Consider the following 20,710-nt stretch of genomic DNA (forward strand, 5'->3'; position numbering starts at 1 on the left):
TTAATGTCAGGGTTGTAAGTTCAAGCCCCATACTGGGTGTAGAAATTACTTAAAAATAGGGGCGCCTGGGTGGCGCAGTCGGTTAAGCGTCCGACTTCAGCCAGGTCACGATCTCGCGGTCCCTGAGTTCGAGCCCCGCGTCGGGCTCTGGGCTGATGGCTTAGAGCCTGGAGCCTGTTTCCGATTCTGTGTCTCCCTCTCTCTCTGTCCCTCCCCCGTTCATGCTCTGTCTCTCTCTGTCCCAAAAATAAAAATAAACGTTGAGAAAAAAAAAAAAAATTTAGAGAAATTACTTAAAAATAGAAATCTTAAAAAAAAATTTTTTTAAAGAAGAGAGTAACAAAAATTCTCATCTATGAGTTTAAGAGCAGGTTTATGGTTTGTAATGTTTAAATGTTAATTCCTGTTCAATACATAAAATATCTTAAATAAGTATCTACATTTTTTTTTTTAAGTCCTTGTCAAAGATACACATTGAAGTAGTTAGTATCTGGGACTTGCTTTAAAGGATGCCAGTCTCCCAACTCCTGTGCCATACAAACAAAATTAGTAGAGATAGTTGAAAGTGGGTGATGCATACCATGGAGAATCACCATACTACTCTATTTATGTATATACTTGAAATTTTCCATAGCAGAAAGTTATTTATTTATTTATTCATTTACTTACTTAATTACTTAATTTTAAGTACACTCCATACCCAGCATGGAGCCCAATGCAGGGTCTGAATTCACGATCCTAAGATCAAAACCTGAGCTGAGATCAAGAGTCAGATGCTAACCAACTGAGCCACCCAGATGCCCCACAAAGTTTTTTGTTTTAAAACCCAACAAAAAACAACACAAATAAAAAGCTAAGAAAAACTATACACATAAGTAATAAACTTTTCCCCAAAAACTAATGTCTCCATCAGAAACTTCTAAACACAAGATAATACTGGTCATTTCAGCCAAAATAAAGTATCTTAAAATTACTCTCAATACAAAGCATGTTTTATCTCTTTATTAAATACTAACTAAACAGCAGTATCTTCTCTTTCTTTGGTATTATTATTCCTCCACCTGGTAGAACAGCCTAGAGTATATTTTTTCCTTTTTCCCCTTTATACATCCTTGTTATATTTTTTTAATGACTAGAACTACCATTAGTTCTATATGTATATACAAGTATGTAAATATACATGAATGTATACACATATACATATGTATATGTATATAAAAATAACTAGGACTACTATACTACCATTACTACTCTTACATCTATTATTTAATAGTGCACCCATCGGGTCTACTTGACCTTTTAAAGTTTGTTTATTTATGTATTTTTATTTTGAGAGAGAGATGGAGAGCATGCAGGGGAGGAGCAGAGAGAGAGACAGAAAGAATCCCAAGCAGGCTCCACACTGTCAGTGCAGAGTCTGAAATCACAAACTGTGAGACCATGACCTGAGCCAAAGTCAAGATTAGAACACTTAACTGACTGAACCACCCAGGTGCCCCTATCCTTGACCTTTTAAAAAGCAGGACTCATCCGGGGCAGCTGATCCAACTTCGGCTCAGGTCATGATCTAGCAGTCTGTGAGCCTGAGCCCCATGTCAGGCTCTGTGCTGACAGCTCAGAGCCTGGAGCCTGCTGCAATTCTGTGTCTCCCTCTCTCTCTCTGCCCCTACCTCGCTCACACTGTCTCTCAAAAATAAACATTAAAAAAAATTTTTTTTTAAAAAGCATGCTTCGGGGCGCCTGGGTGACTCAGTCGGTTGGGCGGCCGACTTCGGCTCAGGTCACGATCTCGCGGTCCGTGAGTTCGAGCCCCGCGTCGGGCTCTGTGCTGACAGCTCGGAGCCCGGAGCCTGTTTCAGATTCTGTGTCTCCCTCTCTGACCCTCCCCCGTTCATGCTCTGTCTCTCTCTGTCTCAAAAATAAATAAACATTAAAAAAAAAAAAAAAAAGCATGCTTCATCTGAGAGGATTAAAAAAAATCCCTCACATAACACATAACCTTCAAAATAATGGACAAAGTGAGGAAAAGCTGTGAACTATAGCCCATTTGCAAATTTACTATACTTTACACATAGATTTTTAATTTGTTGGCACATGATGCATTAAATAAACTGAAAGTATCAGTTGAAATTATTTAAAGGTAACCATAAATAACTGCAAATAACTTCTGTAAGTGAATTACTATAAAACTTTGAACACTACACTACAGTACAATCTTAAAATATCTGAACTTAAGACTTAACACTATATACTCCCATCTTGTTTCAAAATAAAAACGTTTACTGGGGCGCCTGGGTGGCTCACTCGGTTGAGCTTCTGACTTTGGCTCAGGTCATGATCTCACGGTGTGTGAGTTCGAGCCCCACGTCAGGCTCTGTGCTGACAGCTCAGAGCCTGGAGCCTATTTCAGATTCTGTGTCTCCCTCTCTCTCTGACCCTCCCCCATTCACACTCTGTCTCTCTCTGTCTCAAAAATAAACAAACATTAAAAACAACATTTTTCAAAATAAAAATGTTTACTATACTAACATTTATTATTATTATTTTGTTATGTTTTATTTATTTATTTTGAGAGAGAGCGAGCAAGAGTGGGGAAGACGCAGAGAGAGAGGGCACGGAGCCTGACACAGGACTCAATCCCACAACCTTGGGATCATGACCTGTGCCAAAATCAAGAGTCAGATGCTCAACCGACTGGGCCACCTAGGCAACTCTACTATACTACCATTTAAATACTCACACGCTTTGCCTTTTCATAATTTTCATAGCAAGTACACAGAGAACAATCTTCTCCAAATTTGTATCCAAAAGGATAAAGAAGCACATTATGTCAACTTCCCTATCAAACAGTCCCACTTACCAAAAAGCAAAGACAAAACATATTCCATAATTTTACTTCAAATGTGCCTAGGCAGTTTATTTCTTTAATTCAGATATATTCTTTCAAACATATAAATGAGATTTAACTAATTCTCAAACTAAGTGTGTTAAAATTTCCTTCTGCCGTCTTTAAAGGAAGAAAAAGTAGTTTCAAAATAGTTCCACCTCCAGACGCTTGGCTGGCTCAGTCTGTAGAGCATGCAACTCTTGATCTCAGGATTGTGAGTTCAAGCCCCACTTTGGATGTGGAGCCTACTTAAAACAGAAGGAAAAAAAAAAAAAAAGGTTTCACCTCCTGAGAAATAACACAGTCATTCATGGTACTCTTCTTTCAACTTTTAAGTTTATAAAATTATAGGAAAATTAATTAAATTGGAAATTTGGAAAGCCCTGCTCACCAAAATACCCCACCTCCAAATTACATGACACCTTTTCTTTCTTCCTCTGGAGCTAAAACTGACTCCATTAGTTTATTCATCCTCAATCAGTCGGCAATATTTACTAAGTCTCAGCAATGAATTAGGTACTCTGTAAAGTTACAAAGGAAATATAGGAGCTACTAACTACCCTCAAGGAGTTTATATATCATCCCCATAAAGGAAAAAAAAAACAAAACAACATAGTTACTGAAAAATATCTTTGCTGAGAATCTCACAGTCAATGTGGAGCAGGGACTACATCTTCAAGCCAGGTTCTTTACACTAAGTAATGCAAGACAGTGTCCACAAAATTAAACAGACTCCAAAAAGTGGCCAAATCTAAGTTATTTATGGATTACATATGCTGCTACACACTTCTACATGCATGACAAAGGAAGCCAGCTCCCGTAAGTGGAGGTTTCCAAACGCCCCTAATGCACACAAAGAAAGAGACATGTACTCCATGCATGGGCCACTTTTTGCTACTTTCCCTAATAACACCCTGTTTCTGCCACAACCACTAACAAAGTGTTCAGTCACCAATATTAGGGTCCTACTTTGAGGGAACAACATCTATTATACACCCTCAGAGACCAAAAAGAAAACTCCAAAAAGCCTGACAGTTAAGAATCTTAGCTGTATCTACAAGAAAAGAAGCTGAAAAATAAGGAATAACAATGGATTATCCTTCTAGTCTTCAAACTGTAGATGAGAAGTCATCTGCGGCCCCACATTTCTGTTGGCTCTGGAAACTTCCTTTCTGTCTTCTGATTATGTGTGTCTTTTCCTCTTGTGAACTACTCTGTATAGAATACTAGATAAAGCAGATACCACAGTGGGATGGGGGTAGGGGTGTACTGCCAAAGCTAGCAATTTTCTACAAACCAGTGGTCTTCCCATGATCATGAACACCCCAGACAATTCTGATACAATTCCCCAAATAAAACTGTTATCAAGAGCAGTTTCATTCTATTTGTCAACCTTTGGGCCTAATTCTATACACCTAAACCTTAAAACAAAACAAACCCCTACCAGATTTGCTCCGACACTTTGATAATTGTCAAATATACTGCAGCATTAAATCTAGAAAGGACATTCTCTGTGTCACTTAACTGAATCACGTTAAAGAATATCAAATCTAGATCTCATTAAGAGGTCCTGTTAAAATCATATTCAGACGTCAGAAAGGCAAGATCCCACAACCCAATCACAAATACTGTATAGGTATTACAGCTTCGACTGCTGTCCCAACTTTTCAAGCTTTGGGACTCTAAATTACTTGGAGTAACAGCTTAAACTTGAGATGCACTACAAATTGACCAAAAGAAATTAAGAAAATAAAAGGCATACATTAGTTTCAGCACGTATTCATAGTAAGAATTTGCGAATTAGAAAAGAATAGGGTAAAGACAGTAAATTCGATGTTTGGACTACAATACACATCAGAACAGAACCCGAGCTACCTAAAGAAACCTTACCTACTGCCAATAAACAGAAGAGCGTTTCTTAACGGCTTAAGTACGACAACCATTTTTTTTTTCATGTTTAAAAGGGCTGCTACAAATTGTCTAAGTCGAAACAAATAGCAAAATTCTAAGCCGGTCTTCGGCGAGGAGCTACTGTGCTTAGAGCATCACACAAAAGACCGAAGCAAACATAAACACGCTCTGGGCCTTCGCAGATAGCGGCCAGGAGCCAGGGTCTGACTCCCAGACCCCCGCCCCGGCGAGGGAATGAGGAGTGGGGGTGGGGTCCTCTTCTCGGAATGCGCCGGGGAGCTAGCTAGGGACGGGGAGGGAAGGAGCGAGTTCAGCACAGAGGAAGAGAGAGAAGCAGCGGACCGGCGTCAGCGGCTTCCAAGGCCGGCAACACCCTCAGGCCCGCACCAGGCCTGGCCCTCCCGGCTCCGTCCCGCCTCCTCCTTACCTCCCTCACGTCCTGCAGGCACTCGAGCACCGCCAGGTTGTTGCTCCAGGTGTGCTTGGGACACACACGGGTCACGTCCTCCCGGCAGGACTCTTCCTCCGCTAGCTTCCAGCCCCCGCCAGCCCCGCCGGGCCCCGCTCCGCCCCGCCGGGCCGGAGGCCCACCCGCCGGGAAAGGCGGCTGCGGCGGCTGAGGCGGTTGCTGCGGTGGCTGCTGCTGGTGCTGGAGCTGAGATGACTGAGGCATCTGGAGCAGCGTCTGACCCGCCTGCCCGCCTCCTCCAGTCTGCCCTACAAAGGACGGAAAGTTGGCCCCCGGGCCCTGGCCCTGGCCGTGGCCGCCCTGGCCCGGGAGTTTCTGGGCCCCGGCCGCGGCGAGCAGCAGCAGCTGCAGCGCCGCCGACAAGCGGAACATCCTCCGTACACGTCCACACGCCGCCATCTTGAGTCCGCGGCGAGCTCGACGCACCCGCCGGCGCCGCGTATTTAAATGAGGGGGCGGGGCGCGGGCGGGGCCCGGTGGGGCCCACCCGAGCCCCTCCTCTGCTGGCGCCGACCGGGGTACTGAGAGCAGAGCCCCCGAGGAGGCTGCGCTTGAAACGGCCCACGCCCTGGGCCTTAGAGGCTCTTTGCCGGGGAAATTGCTGGAGTTCCTTAAAAAGCCTGGGCAGGGCGGCTATGAATAATTCCCTTGGTTGTCGTCACAGGAGAATAAAAAGGAATTGGGATTGCCACAACCAAGATGGCCGGTAGAGTATGTCGCCTGTTCAGTGACGGGGGTAGGTGGGGGGAAAACAAAAACAAAAAACTTTGTGTGTAGACGTGAACTTTACACGATCAGGTGTATTCCGAAACCTGAGAGTCTCTTCTTGCATCTCTCCGTGCTGCCTTCCACCTGCCTCAGAACCTTTCTTACCCAGGGAAGAAGGCAGCATTGGATAAGGGGTAGGAGCCCCGGTTAGGAGCACAGGTTCCGAGTTAAGGAAAGACCCGGTTATAATCTTTGCTGCTCTGAAGACTAGGAAACCCTTTAACTTCTGAGCCTTATTCTTCTCGTCCCATGAAGAAGAGGAGGAGCTCTAACGTAAGGTATAATTGTGAATAAGGAAAGTGCCTGGCCCACAATATAGAATTCAAAAAATTATAGCCAATACTATGAATAAGCTGGGAAGCCTTTTGCGCCTGAGTCCCGACTGTAGACTAGAACTTAACCTCCTGTTTAAAGGAGGAGAAGGACCGCCTGGGTGGCTCAGTTGGTTAAGCATCCAACTTTGGCTCAGGTCATGATCTCAAGGTTCATGGGTTTGAGCCCCGTGTGTGGCTCTGTGCTGACAACAGGGAGCCTGGAGCCTGCTTCAAATTCTGTATCTCTTTCTCCACCCCTCCCCTGCCCGCACTCTCTCTCTCTCTCTCTCTCCTCAAAAATAAACATTTAAAAAAAATTAAAAGTAATAATAAAGGAGGAGAAGAAAAATCTTTGAGGCCTCAAGTTGCTCAGGGTGAACTGTGCTTACCCGAAAGCAGCATCTTGGGCACTTTAGGGAATGGTTGATTCACTTCACACTGGTGTCCCTCCCTCTCCTTAAGAGATAGGATATGTCCTTAAGAGATAGGATACCTTCTCAAAGGTCTACACATCCATTGTGTCATTTGAGCCTTGTATCAGGCCTGGGTTGGATTCTAATTCAACTGAGGAATAGCACAGAGGAATGGGCAGTGAAGATCAGATCAGACATAACTAGTCTAAAAAGCCAGGTGGACTCAGGGAACCCATAAGGATCCCCTGAGATTGAGAATGTTCTGGGGGTACAAACTGCCCACTTTGGCTGACAGCAGGCCTCTATCTCTGGGAATGAGGGTGTGTTGGCCTCTCTGGCAACACTCACCCCTGCTGATGCCATAAAATGGTCCTGAGGCTGCTGCCGAACTTCAGCATTGACTAAGTCAGCCCAGGGTAAGCCACATAAATGTACATATTCATGAACAGATACATGGCATAGGTAAGTTGTCAGCAGGCTAGAGTCATCGGAAGTTCTTAAAGTCACTAAGGGCCATTAATTTTCAGTAATGGGTCTGCATTGCACTCAGACAAGTGGGAGATTATTTTAAACTCATTTAAGGCTAGGGGCACCTGGCTTATTCAGTCAGAAGAGCATGTGACTCTTAATCACAAAGTCATGAGTTTGAGCCCCACGTTGCATGTAAAGATTACTTAAATAAATAAAACTTTTTTAAAAATTTAAAAGATAAATAGTTTAAGGCTAGCAGTTGACAGTCTGTTAAAAGAAGCCAGCAGTTGCCTATCTCTCAGCCTTACGAGGAAACCCCATACCCAGCCACAGATTGCCTCTGAAGATAGGGAGGAGTGTATGTGCTGATCTTGAAATCACAATGACCAAGAAGCGAGAAACCCAGAGAAATCTGGGAACCTGGCCAGCCCAGACTGTGTTAGGCAAGTCTAGACTTTATATAAGGCACAAACCCCTGAGCCAGTGGGAAGAGGGTTGACCTAACCTGGGTCTCCTGACCTCAATGACTTTTCAGTACAAAATAGACTGTCCCTATCACAAACTCTGAATTCAGTTTACCCTTTATTGTACCTTTTGTTTCTTGTTCCTCACTTCCTTGATGCACTCAATATGTATAGGTTGAGTTTGGGTTGTTTTGTTTTGTTTTGTTTATGCCAGGCATTGCTCAAAAACTGGCTGAGATAAACAGTAAGACAATAAACAAAGAGCAAGATCATTTCAGATGGTTTAAGTGCTCTGAAGAAAATAAAAGGTATGCGCGGTGGCTGAGGCAGGGAGGGTTTTTATAGAAAGGCAGGTGGGGAAAGGCTTTCTGAGTGATAACTGAACTAAGAGCCAACTGGCATACAGATGCCAACCACGTAAAACATCTGGATCTCAAGTTGGCTTAGCCTACTCAGGCTGCTATAACAAAATATCACAGACCAGGTGGCTTATAAACAATAGACATTTGTTTCTCACAGTTCTGGAGGTGGGAAGTCCGAGATCAGAGGGCTAGTATGGCCAGGTTCTGGGGAAGCCTCTTCTGCGTTGCAGACTGCTCACTCCTCGCCATGTTCTCATACAGTGGAAGGAGCTAGGGAGTTCTCTGGGGTTCTCGATAAGAACACTAATCCCATTCATGAGAGCTTTCCTCTTGCGACCTAAGCACCTCCAAAAGGTCTATCTCCTAATATAATCACATTGGCTATCAGTATTTCCGCATATAAGTTTAGGGCAGACACAAACATTTAGACCACGGCAAAAATGTTCAAAAGCAGAGAGTAACAAGTTGAAGACCCTGGCATGGGAATAAGCTTTCAAAATAAAGACCTATATGGCTGACTTGAAATGAGGAAAGAAGAGAATAGAGGAAGGAGTCAGAGAACTGGTCAGAGGCAGATCATGGAGGGCCCTGTAGACCCTATATATCCATGTAATTGGGGAGGATTCTGATTCCAAACAAAGAGTTTGTATTCCCACTGAAAGAAAATCATAAAAGCTAGACAACATACATAAAATATTTTTGAACGGCACCTGGGTGGCTCACTTGGTTAAATGTCCGGCTCTTGATTTCAGCTCAGGCTGTGATCTCACGATCCGTGAGTTCGAGACTGGCAGTGGGGTCTGCCTGACAGTGTGGATCCTGCTTGGTATTCCGCCTCCCTCTCTCTCTCTCCCCCTCCCCTGCTTGCTGTCTGTCTGTCTCTCTCAAAATGAATAAAAGTAAACTTAAAGGGGCACCTGGGTGGCACAGTCAGTTAAGCGTCCGACTCTTGATCTCGGCTCAGGTCATGATCTCATGGTTCATGAGTTCAAGCCCCACATCAGGCTCTGCACTGATAGCATGGAGCCTGCTTGGGATTCTGTCTCTCCCTCTCTCTCTGCCCCTCCCCTGCTTGTGCTCTCTCTCAAAATAAATAAATAAACTTAAAAAAATAAGAAAATTAAAAAAAAATAAATAAACTTAAAAAAAAAGTTTAAAATGTCTTTGAAGACATTAGAAGTAATTCAGGGGCACCTGGGTGGCTAGTCGGTTGAGAGTCCGACTGCGGCTCAGGTCATGATCTTGTGGTTTGTGGATTCCAGCCCTGAATGGGGCTCTGTGCTGACAGCTCAGAGCCCGGAGCCTGCTTCAGATTCTGTCTCCCTCTCTCTGCCCCTCCCATGCTCAAGCGCTCTCTCTCTCTCTCTCTCTCTCAAAAATAAACATTAAAAAAAAAATTGTTTTTAAAAGAAATAACGGATGCAATCAGGAAATGAAGGTCTACAATCTTTGAGAAAAGGGAATTCCATAGCCCAGATTTTTTTCAGAGTTGTACTATCCAAATTGTGGCTCAAAAGAAGTGAGCCCATACAGAAAGCAGCAATCTCATAGGGCTGAAAATACACAGGTACAAGTTCAAAGCACCCAATGTGTCCGGGGCTTAAGGGTCAAAATACTGGAGAGAAGAAAACCACAGAGAAAGAGCCAAAAATCTGCGAATACATTTCTCTCAAGTCTCTGGCTGACTCCTAAGCTGTGCAAGCACAGAGTGAGACTCCGCAAACTCAGAAGCAAACAATAGCTGAGAAAGCAATAAACTGAGAGCGTTTTCAGGAGCCTCATGTGTGCTAAAGAAAGAAATACAAGTTAGAGTTTAAAGCCGGCTGACCCACAGAGGCCTTGGTAAACACCTCAGGCTTTAAACTGGAAGGGTTACACCCTGGGAACAAAGGCCACACCCCAGGAGAAAGGACAACACCCAAGGAGTGAGGACACTGGCCCAGAAGAAAAGGCAAAATTACAATAGTTCAACCCTAATAAAAACATGCCTCCGTGGGGTCTAAGTGACCCACCAGTACTCTGTAAGAAGAAAACATAATCCTTCTGGAGACAGATAACATCATCGAAAGCCTCTACAACTTTTATTTATTTTTATTTTTATTTTAAGATGTTTTTAAATGTTTATTTATTTGAGAGAAAGAACACACACACGTGGGGGGGGGGGTGGCAGAGAAAGGGGGACAGAGGATCCAAAGCAGGCTCTTGCTGACAGCAGAGAGCGCAATACGAGAGGCTCCAACTCCAAAACCGTGACATCATGAACTGAGCCAAAGTCGGTGCTTAACTGACTGAGCTACCCAGGTGCCCTGCCTCTACAATTTTTAATCTGCATGATCCAGCACTGGATCAAAAATTATGGGGCATGCTAAAAACAAAACAAAACAGAACTAAATAACCAAAACCAAAAAGAACAAAAAAGTCAACAAAAGCAAACTCCCTATGATTCAGATACTGGATTTAATCAGATAAGGACTTTAAAATAGTTGTGACTAATAGAGAAGATAAAAGATAAAATAGGGGCGCCTGGCAGGCTCAGTCAGTGGAATGTGTGACCCTTGATCTCAGGGTTGTGAGTTCGAGCCCCACCTTGGGTGCAGAGATTATTTTTTTTAAAAATCTTAAGAGAAAGAGAAGGTAAAATAGATGACAAAGAGAGCATTTCAACAGAAAATTGGATTCTCTACAAATAATCAAATGGACGTTCTAGAACTGAATTAAAATTCCTTAGATGATTTTAACATCAGTGCCTTAGTCTGTTTGGGCTGCTGTAACACAGTACCATAGACTGGGTGGCTTAAAACAATAGAAATTTATTTCTCACAGTTCTGGAGGCTGCGAGTCCAGGATCCAGGTGCTGGCAGATTTCGTGCCTGGCGAGAGCCCACTTCCTGGTTCACGGACAGCCCCATCTTCTTGCTATAAACCTCACTCGGCATAAAGGCGCTAGGGAGCTCTCTGGGGTCTCTTCTAAGACACTGTTCCCATTCATGAGACCTCTGTGTACCCTCATGAAAATCAAAGAGAAAGAAAAACACTTTAATGTTTTTATTTTTTTTTTTTAAGTTTTAAGTTTTTTAAGTTTATTCATTCACACCTGATAGAACGCAAGCCGGGGAGGGGCAGAGAGAGAGAGAGAGAGAGAGAGCAAGAAACCCAGACAGGCTCCGTGCTGCTAGCACCGGGCCCAATGGGACACAGGGCTTGGGCTCACTAACTGCGAGATCATGACCTGAGCCAAAGCCAGGTGCTCAACCAACTGAGCCACCCTCGCGCCCAGAAAGAAAAAACTCTTAAAAACAAAGACACATCATTTTCAAAGGAGCAGTAACGTTAATATCTGACTTTTCAGTAGAAACTATGAAGTTAGGATTTCATAGTTGGGGAGGGGACACAAACAGTCTGTATGGCAGAGACAGAATTATTGGAGGGAAACAGGTCAATAGAAAATATCCAAAAGGGAACACAGAAAGAATAAAAAGATTTTTAAAAAGGACAGAGTGGAAGAGCTACATGGGACACAGTCAAAAGTTCTAACATCTAGGGGCGCCTGGGTGGCTCAGTTGGTTAAGCGTCCGACTTTGGCTCAGGTCATGATCTCATGGTTCGTGGGTTTGAGCCTCACATAGGGCTCTGTGCTGACAGCTCGGAGCCTGGAGCCTGCTTTGGATTCTGTGTCAACCTATTTCTCTCTGCCCCTCCCCCGCTCACGCTCTGTCTCTGCGTCTCAAAAATAAATAAATGTTAAAAAAAAAAGTTCTGGGGTACCTGGGTGGCTCAGTGGCTCAGTCAGTTAAGCATCTGACTTCAGCTCAGGTCATGATCTCGCAGTTTGTGAGTTCAAGCCCCGCGTTGGGCTCGTGCTGACAGCTCAGAGCCTGGAGCCTGCTTCGGATTCTGTGTCTCCCTGTCTCTCTGCCTCTCCCATGCTCGTGCTCTGTGTCTCTCTGTCTCTCAATAATAAATAAACGTTAAAAAAAAATTTTTTTTAAGTTCTAACATCTATATAACTAGAATCCCAAGAGGAGAGGAGAACGGCAGTGGCACAGCTCAATATCTGAAGAGACATGCTTTGAATTTTCCCAAACTGACAGGTATCAACCTTTGGATTCAAGAAGTTCCATGAGCCCTAAGCAGTTAAACACAAAGAAAACCACATCTTAGTACATCATCATGAAACTGCTGAAAATCAAAAAGAAAGAAAAAATCTTAAAAGCAGATGAAGACATATTATCTTCAAAGTAGCACTAACACTAATATCTGACTTTTCACTAGAAACTACGGAAGCCAGAAAGCAGTAGAATGACATACTTTAAATACCGAAAGGAAAAAAAAACCCACAAATTATTGCTAACCTGGAATTGTACACCCAGAGAACATGTACTTCATAAATGAAGGTAAATTAAATATGACATCCAAAGCACAAGCAACGAAAGAGAACAGATGGATTTCCTCAACAGTTGGATTTCCTCAAAACGTAAACCCTTTGTGCATCAAGGACACTAGCAAGGTGAAAAGACAGCCCACAGAACGGGAGAAAATACTTACAAAGTATATATGTAGTATCCAGAATATGTGTAGAATCTTTATAACTCAATAATAAAAACACAAATAATCCAGTTGTAAAGTGGGCAAGAGATCTGAATAGTCATTTCTCCAAAGAAGATATACAGAAGGCAATAAGCACATGAAAAGATGCTCAACATCATTAGTCGTTAGGGAAATATAAATCAAAATCACAACCAGATTCCACTTCACACCCACTAGGATGACTATAATAAAAAAGAAAAAGACCAAAAAAAAAAAAAAAAAAAAAACCCCGGATAACAAGTGTTGGACAGGATATGGAGAAATTAGAATCATCATATATTGCTTGCAGGCATGTAAAATGGTGCAGCCACTATGGGAAATTGTTTGGCAGTTTCTCAAAAAGTTACACGTAGGGTTGCCATATGACCCAGCAATTCCATCCCTAGGTATATACCCAAGAGAATTGAAAACATGTGTTGACACAAGAACATAAATGTTCATAGAAGGATTATGCATAAAAGCCAAAAAGTGGAAACAACCCAAACGTTCATGAAATGATGCGTGGATAAATAAAATGTGGTATATTCATACAATGAAATATTATTCTGCCATAGAAAGGAATGAAGTACTGATCCATGCTAAAACATGAATGAACCTTGAAAATATAATGCTAGAGGCACCTGGGTGGCTCAGTTGGTTGAGCATCCGACTTTGGCTCAGGTCACAATCTCACGGTTCATGAGTTTGAGCCCCGCGCCAGGCTCTGTCCTGACAGCTCAGCGCCTGGAGCCTCCTTCGGATTCTGTGTCTTTCTCTCTGTCTGCTCCTCCCCTGCTCACACTCTGTCTCTCTCTCAAAAATAAATAAAGATTAAAAATAAAAAAAAAAGAAAATATAATGCTAAATAAAAGAGCCAGACACAAAAGGGCATCCATTGTATGACTGCATTTATATGAAATACCCAGAATAGGCAAATCTATAAAGACAAAATAGTAGATTGATTGTTTCCAGGAGATGGCGGGGGGGGGGGGGAGGGGGGAGGTGGGAGGGAGATTTAAAAAGTATGGAGTTTTTCCTTTGGGGGTGATGGAAATATTCTAGAATCAGATAGTGGTGATAGTTGCATGACTTTGTGAATATACTAAAAAACACTGAATGGCTTACTTAAAAATGGTTAAAGTAGTGAATTTTATATTGTGTGAATTTTATCTAGAAAAAAATTTTAATACAATTGGATCCACTTAAAAAAGTTTAAGTGAAGATACTTTCCGAAAACTGAAGCTCAGATAGTGAGATAACTCGTTTCTAGCAGACCTGCGCTAGTCTAGGCTGAAAGAAAATGACCCCAGATGGAAGCCTAGGACTGCAGGAGGGAATAAAGAGCACTGACAGAATAAATATGTGGACAATGAATATGATTTTAAGCAACAATAGTGAGGGATTTATAACAGATGTAACAGTGGAATGTATGACTCCCATAGTATATAATCAGGGATGGAATAAACCCTGGAATTTTTTTAAAAATGTGATTTTTTGGGGTGCCTGGGTGGCTCAGTCGGTTGAGTGTCCGACTTCAGCTCAGGTCATGATCTCATGGGTCATGGGTTCGAGCCCTGTGTGGGGCTCTGTGCTGAGAGCTCAGAGCCTGGAGCCTGCTTTGGATTCTGTCTCTGTCTCTCTCTGCCCCGCCCTGGCTCGCACTCTGTCTCTCTCTCTTAAAATAAACATTGGGGTACCTGGGCGGCTCAGTCAATTAAGCGTCCGACTTCGGCTCAGGTCACTATCTCAAGGCTTGTGAGTTGGAGCCCCAAGTCGGGCTCTGTGCTAACGGCTCAGAGCCTGGAGCTTACTTTGGATTCTGTATCTCCTCCTCTCTCTGCCCCTCCCATGCTCATGCTCTGTCTTTCTCTGTGTCCCAATAATAAATAAACGTTAACAAAATTTTTTTAAATAAACATTTAAAAAAATAATAAATCCACTTACATTTAAGCGCAATGGGAAAAAGAATATAAGGGCAACGGGAAGCCCTTGGAGGTTTTCAGCAGGGGTGTGAGTTGATCGCCAAGCAAGAGCTAGTAAAGGTAGGGTCTTAAACATGTCACAACCACCCCCATAGTGCTCGATGTGGTGTTGGGCACCCAGAGGGCAATCGGTGAGGACTTACAGAATGGCCAAGCTGCTTCTCCTACTGCTGGATGCCTGAAAGGGTCCTGAGTGCCTGAAACCCTCCAGTTGCTCGTCATCTGCTGTTTGAGCAAACAAGGTGAAAAGAGGTGATTGGGTAGATCAGTCGCCCACTCCTTCCTACAGTCTTCTGATTGGAGGGCTGTGGCGGCTTCCACAGTTCAGCGTCACTTCCCCAAACTTGGCCGTGCAGCTCAGTCACTGGAGCGATTTGCAGACGTGTCTGATTATGGTGTCCAGGAGTGTGCCTTTTCCAACTAAGTTGGCACTGATCCCCGCGGGTCCTCAGTAACCGGTACTCTGGTATAGGGCTGCTCTGGTGGCCTTCGTCTCCTCAGGCAACTGCCTGACCTTTGCTATATCCAAGATTTCAGGATCAAAGAGAAGTCACCACTGACCCATGACGTTCTAACACTTTCATCCTGAAACTTTTTTTCTTATTCCTCAACACTCCTCTCAAAAGGTTGCAACGTTTTTGAAGCCTCCCTGGGAAGATTAACCCCTTGTCAACATGTCATTTTTATATTCATTTATATAGCACTTATTTTCTGAGCACCTCTTTTTCCTGCCTTGGGGATGGCACTGTGGTTTAGGACAGCCATTTCATTATCTACTCCACCATTTGCCTCCTGGCGGGTTATTCTGGGTTCTCTGAGAAGCGATCTCCAAGGGTGCCTGGCTGGCTCGGTCAAAGGAGTTTGTGACTGTTGATCGTGGGGTTGTGAGTTCGAGCCCCATGCTAGGTGTCGAGATTGCTTAAATAAGTAAAATTAAAAAGAAGGAGGAGAAGGAGGAGGAGAAAGTAGAGAAGGAGGAGAAGGAGAAGGAGAAGTCTCCAGACAGGATGAGCCATGGAAGAGATTCAGGAGGATGAAACCTTCCCAGGAATGAGCCCACTTTAGCACCTCTGCCACACTCAGTCCTTGGCTAGGAATAGCCCTTGGGGAATGTGGCCTCAGCGTGAACGCGGTGATGGATTTCAGAGCACTATCAGTCTGTCGGTCAACTGAGCTCCCACCGTTGGAGATCTGAGAGGCAAGTTTTCATGACCACCATACTCCACCCTTTGGACCCCGCAGAGTTCTTTCTCTCCATTAGTTTGGTGAACAGCTACTCCATGGTTTCCACGGATCTCTTTTTCTGAGGTAAGAACTCAGATGAGCGAGATCAGCGAGATAAACTACCATCTACTGCCGCAAGTTGTCTCAAGGCTGCGATGTATTCACTTTTCTCCATTCTGAATTTCTATTACCCTCAACGAGCAGCTAGACGTCTCGGTGGATTACTTGGTAGTGTGACCCAAGACTTCATTCCTGGGTTGCTGGTGGTGGTAGTGTCTGAATTCTTGGTCATTGTACCCTTCTCAGTCTGGTGCGGTATTGTTGCACATATCTGTTTATACTTACAGAGGGGCAACGGAGAACCAGAAGGCACCCAAGCAGACCACCTGGGTGTTTCCTCCTGCCCCCCACCCCCGCTTATGTACGAGCAGCCCTACTTCCTCCTATTGATCAGCGTTAGTTTCTGCCACCATTTTATATCTACTGGTCCCTGGGCACAAGGTCCCAAAGTAGCAGTCATAACTTGTAGTTCAGGAGGACCTTTGCTGTGTCCTCTGGCAAGGTGCACCCCCTGTAGGGACACAGGACTTCAACCATGTGGAGCCCAGGGTTGTTGGGATGGGAAGCACAAAATCACCTTGGTCATTGAGAGTGATGGTAAGTGGGGTCACTCCTGTTTCCCCACATTGGTTCGTGGACCCATGTATTCCTCCTAGTGGGGATTCAGCAGCATATGGAGGTCTCTTATTTAATACTGCACCCTGAAGAATGGCACCCCATGCTTTGAGTGTTGTTTCTGAGCTAGTGCTTCAGCCGTGCTTTTAGAAGGTCAATACCAGTGTTCTACTAGCTGGCTGCTTCTGGAGAACGTAGTATATATGAACAGCAGATACCATGGTCATGGGCCCCCTTCTGCAACCCTGGGTGGTGAGTTCACTGTAAATTGAGTCCCCTGGGTGAGATGTTATGCCGTGTGGTAATCTGTGCCTCAATCAGGCATTTTGCTGACTGACGCCCTGAGAGCAAGAAAGGCAAATCCATATCCAGAATAGCCCTACAAGGATGAATTTTGGGCCTTCTCGGAAGGAAGGAGCACTTTGTAGCAGACGTAACACCACAAAGCTGCTTCATCTTCTCTAGGAATAGTGCATATCAGAGACGCAGTGTCGGTCTCTATCGCTGACAGGGTGGACGTTCAGAGGCAGCCTTGGTAAGTGGGAGCCCATTCTCCCATATGGACTTTGGGTCCATATGTAGCCTCCATCTCTGTCACCATGGCCACTCTGTTCATGGGCCCAGCATGTCAAGTCTGCAGGGACTGAACACGGGCTAATGTCGATTGACCTAGTCATTTTGCCTACTTGGTTGTTTGTGTTTCTTCCATGGTGGAGGCTTTCTGGTGCGCATTGGCATATCAAAAAAATCATATGTTGTACCTTCTTCCATATAGTTCATCTACATCCACCAGTCCACTGGAACCTGCCCAGGAACCTGTACATAATCTCACCTTAGACCACTTGCCCTTCCATACAAAGTGGAAAGCCAAGGGCACAGCTTGCAATTCCATTTGTTGGGAATATTTTTCACTCTCCATCATCTTTCAGGGTCACACTTGTATCCTTCATGTCTTTAATGGTGGCACTAATCTCCACCATCCTTCATCCCCCAATAAAACAATGCTTTTAATTTACTGTTTTGGCCAGTGATGGAGAGCAGTTTCCAAGGCTTACATTTGTTTTTTACAGTTATAATTCTTATCCCACAGGCCAGGAACGCAATGTGGCATTATTCTAGATCATTTCCAGTTATATATTTGGGACTGGGAAATGATCGCTGGACAAAGGGGCGCCACTATGAGCCATACGTTAGCTAGGATCCCATTTATTACTGGCCCCCAGAGGCCAGGGGGCTAGTGATACTTTTGGTCTCTGAGGGTCAACTCAGATTGAGTGTCCAATGGTCCTCAAAATATTTGGTTATTTCCCTTTCACCAGTATCCAGTCACCCAAGTAAATGGCCATGAATCTCTCTGGGGGAAGGACTGAGGAAATCACTGTGGTGGTATACATTTTCCCTGGTGTTGCAGGATCTTTGTTTGTAGGCTCCCAGCTACTTATTCATCCATTGATTTGTTCTGGATCTGAAAATTGGCTCAGGTCTAGACACTGGGCACAGGAACATGACTTACTGGAGATGGCCACCCTTAGTGCCCCGCTCTTCCATTTCTATGGATTTTTTTGGTTATGGGTGTTAAAAATCACCCTTGTTGATTGCGTCTGTTTTGCCCCTAGGGATGCTATCTTTTATTAACAACTCCCTGATGACTGACCCTCCCTCTCCACAACTCCCTGATGACTGACCCTTTGGTTGCCTCTTCAGTCTTGGTGGCATTAATGGTAATTGTGGTCTCCTCAATGCTTGCAGTTAAGTACCACCATCTGGTCTTTATTATTCTGGGGTCCCATCATCCCCATCTTACTACCTGTTTTCTGGAACACTCCCAGAACAGCTTCTATTAGTTTATGTTTGCCAGGAAGCAGACAATAAAAGGGAATTAGCTATCCCTCTCTCTCTATCCCAGAGAGAGAGAGCAAGTGGGGGTAAGGGCAGAGAGAGAGAGAGAGAGAGGGGAGAGAGGGAATCTCAAGCAGGCTCTGCACTGTCAGCATAGAGTCCAATGTGGGGCTCAAACTCACAGACTATGAGATCATGATCTGAGCTGAAATCAAGAGAGCATCCGACTCTTGATTTCGGCTCAGGTCATGATCCCAGGGTCATGGGATCAAGCCCTGTGTCAGGTTCAGCACTGATCATGCAGCCTGTTTAGCTTTCTCTTCCTCTGCCCCTCTCCCCCACTCAAGCTCTTTATAAAACTAAAATAATCTTAATCATAAAGGAAATGCAAATCAAAACTACAATGAGACATGACCTCACACTCAATAGGATGGCTACCATCAAAAAAATCCCAGAAAATGAAGGCACCTGGATGGATCAATGGGAAGAGCATGCGACTCTTGATCTTAGGACTTGGGTTTGAGCCCCGTGTTGGGTACTTAAATAAAAAATAAAAAAAACAAACAAACAGAAAATAACAAAAAAAGGTGGGAGAGGATGTGGAGAAATTAAAACCCTTGTGCACAGTTGGTGGAAATGTAAAATAGTACAGCAGCTATGGAAAAACAGTATGGTGGTTTCTCAAAAAATTAAAAACAGAATTACCATAACCCAGCAATTCCACTTCTGGGTGAACAAAACTGAAAGCAGGGTCTCAAAGGGATATCTGTACACCCACGTTCATAGAAACATTACTTGTAATGGCTAAAATGTGGAAGCAACCCAAGTATCCCACTGACAGAGTAAATAAGCAAAATGTGGTATTTTATACAATAGAATATCATTCCATCTTAGAAGGGAAATTCCTTCCTTCCTTCCTCCCTTCCTTCCTTCCTTCCTTCCTCCCTCCTTTCTTTCTTCTTTCTTTCTTTCTTTCTTTCTTTCTTTCTTTCTTTCTTTCTTTATTTCTTTTTCTTTCTTTCCTTCCTTCCTTCCTCCCTCCCTCCTTTCTTTCCTTCCTTCCTTCCTCCCTCCTTTCTTTCTTTTCTTTCTTTCTTTCTTTCTCTCTTTCTCTCTTTCTCTCTTTCTCTCTTTCTCTCTTTCTCTCTTTCTCTCTTTCTCTCTTTCCTTCTCTTCTCTTCTCTTCTCTTCTCTTCTCTTCTCTTCTCTTTTCTTTCTTTTAATGTTTGGAGGATCCCAAGCAGGCTCCACGTTGTCAGTACAGAGCCAGCCATGGGACTCAAATTAATGACCACGACCTGAGCTGAAATCAAGAGTCAGATGCTTAACCAACTGGGCAACCCAGGAGCCACTAAGAAGGAAATTTTTAACATATCTTGCCACATGGGTGAACCTTGAGGACGTTATGCTAAGTGACATAAGTCAGTCACAAAAAGACAAATACTGTATGATTCCATTTATATGAGGCAATTAGAGCAGTAAAATAGAGAAAGTAGAATGGTTGGTGCCAGGGGGTGGGAGGAGGGAAGAATGGGGCGTTATTATTTAATGGGTATAGAGTTTCAGCTTTACAAGATGAGAAATTATGGCCATGGATGCACAACAATATGAACTTAATACACTGAACTGTACTGGCTCAGTTGGTAGAGCATGCAACTCTTGATCTCAGGGTCGTGAGTTCAAGCTCCACATTGGGCACAGAGCTTACTTAAAAAAAAAATAATAAAGAAAAAAATGTGTAACATGGTATATTGTGTTATGTGCATTTAAAAAAGAAATTTCTGGGGGGTGCCTGGGTGGCTCAGTCGGTTAAGCGTCTGACTTCAGCTCAGGTCATGAACTCGTGGTTGGTGGGTTTGAGCCCTGCGTTGGGCTCTGTGCTGACGGCTCAGAGCCTGGAGCCTGCTTCAGATTCTGTGTCTCCCTCTTTCTGTTCCTCCCCACTTACACACACACTGTCTCTCTCTAAATAAGATTTAAAGAATTAAAAAAAAAATAAAAGATTTTAAATGTTTATTTATTTTTGAGAGAAAGAGTGACAGAGCACGAGCAGGGGAGGGGCAGAGAGAGAAGGAGACACAAAATCCAAAGCAGTTTCCAGGCTCTGAGAGCTGTCAGCACAGAGCCTGATGTGGGGCTCAAACTCATGAGCCGTGAGATCATGACCTGAACGGAAGCCGGACGCTTAACCAACTGAACCACCCAGATGTGTCCCGTGCATTTTACCATACCATAATACAAAAATCAGCAAAAAAAAAAAGGAGGGGGGCGGCGCCTGGGTGGCTCTGTCAATTGAGCATCTGATTTTGGCTCAGGTTATGATCTCATGGCTCGTGAGTTCTGGCTTGCGTCCGGCTCTGTGCTG

General features: G+C 43.9%; 1 protein-coding gene across 3 annotated transcripts in view; it reads right to left on the bottom strand.

The window, feature by feature from the left end:
- Positions 1-5,666, bottom strand: part of GLG1 (golgi glycoprotein 1) — a 149,968-nt gene extending 144,302 nt beyond the window's left edge. For all 3 annotated transcript variants that reach the window (XR_006961908.1, XM_047078762.1, XM_047078761.1), the window contains exon 1: positions 5,226-5,666. Coding sequence is in view for 2 of the 3 variants with exons in the window: in XM_047078762.1 (XP_046934718.1) it covers positions 5,226-5,666 (441 nt within the window). In the remaining variant the exon portion in view is untranslated. The remainder of the gene's footprint in view (positions 1-5,225) is intronic.
- Positions 5,667-20,710: the final 15,044 nt, after the last annotated feature.

Source organism: Lynx rufus, unplaced genomic scaffold (genome assembly GCF_022079265.1).
Source record: "Lynx rufus isolate CCGP_SWC_20201006 ecotype Redwood Valley unplaced genomic scaffold, mLynRuf1.p SCAF_16, whole genome shotgun sequence".
NCBI lineage: Eukaryota > Metazoa > Chordata > Mammalia > Carnivora > Felidae > Lynx > Lynx rufus.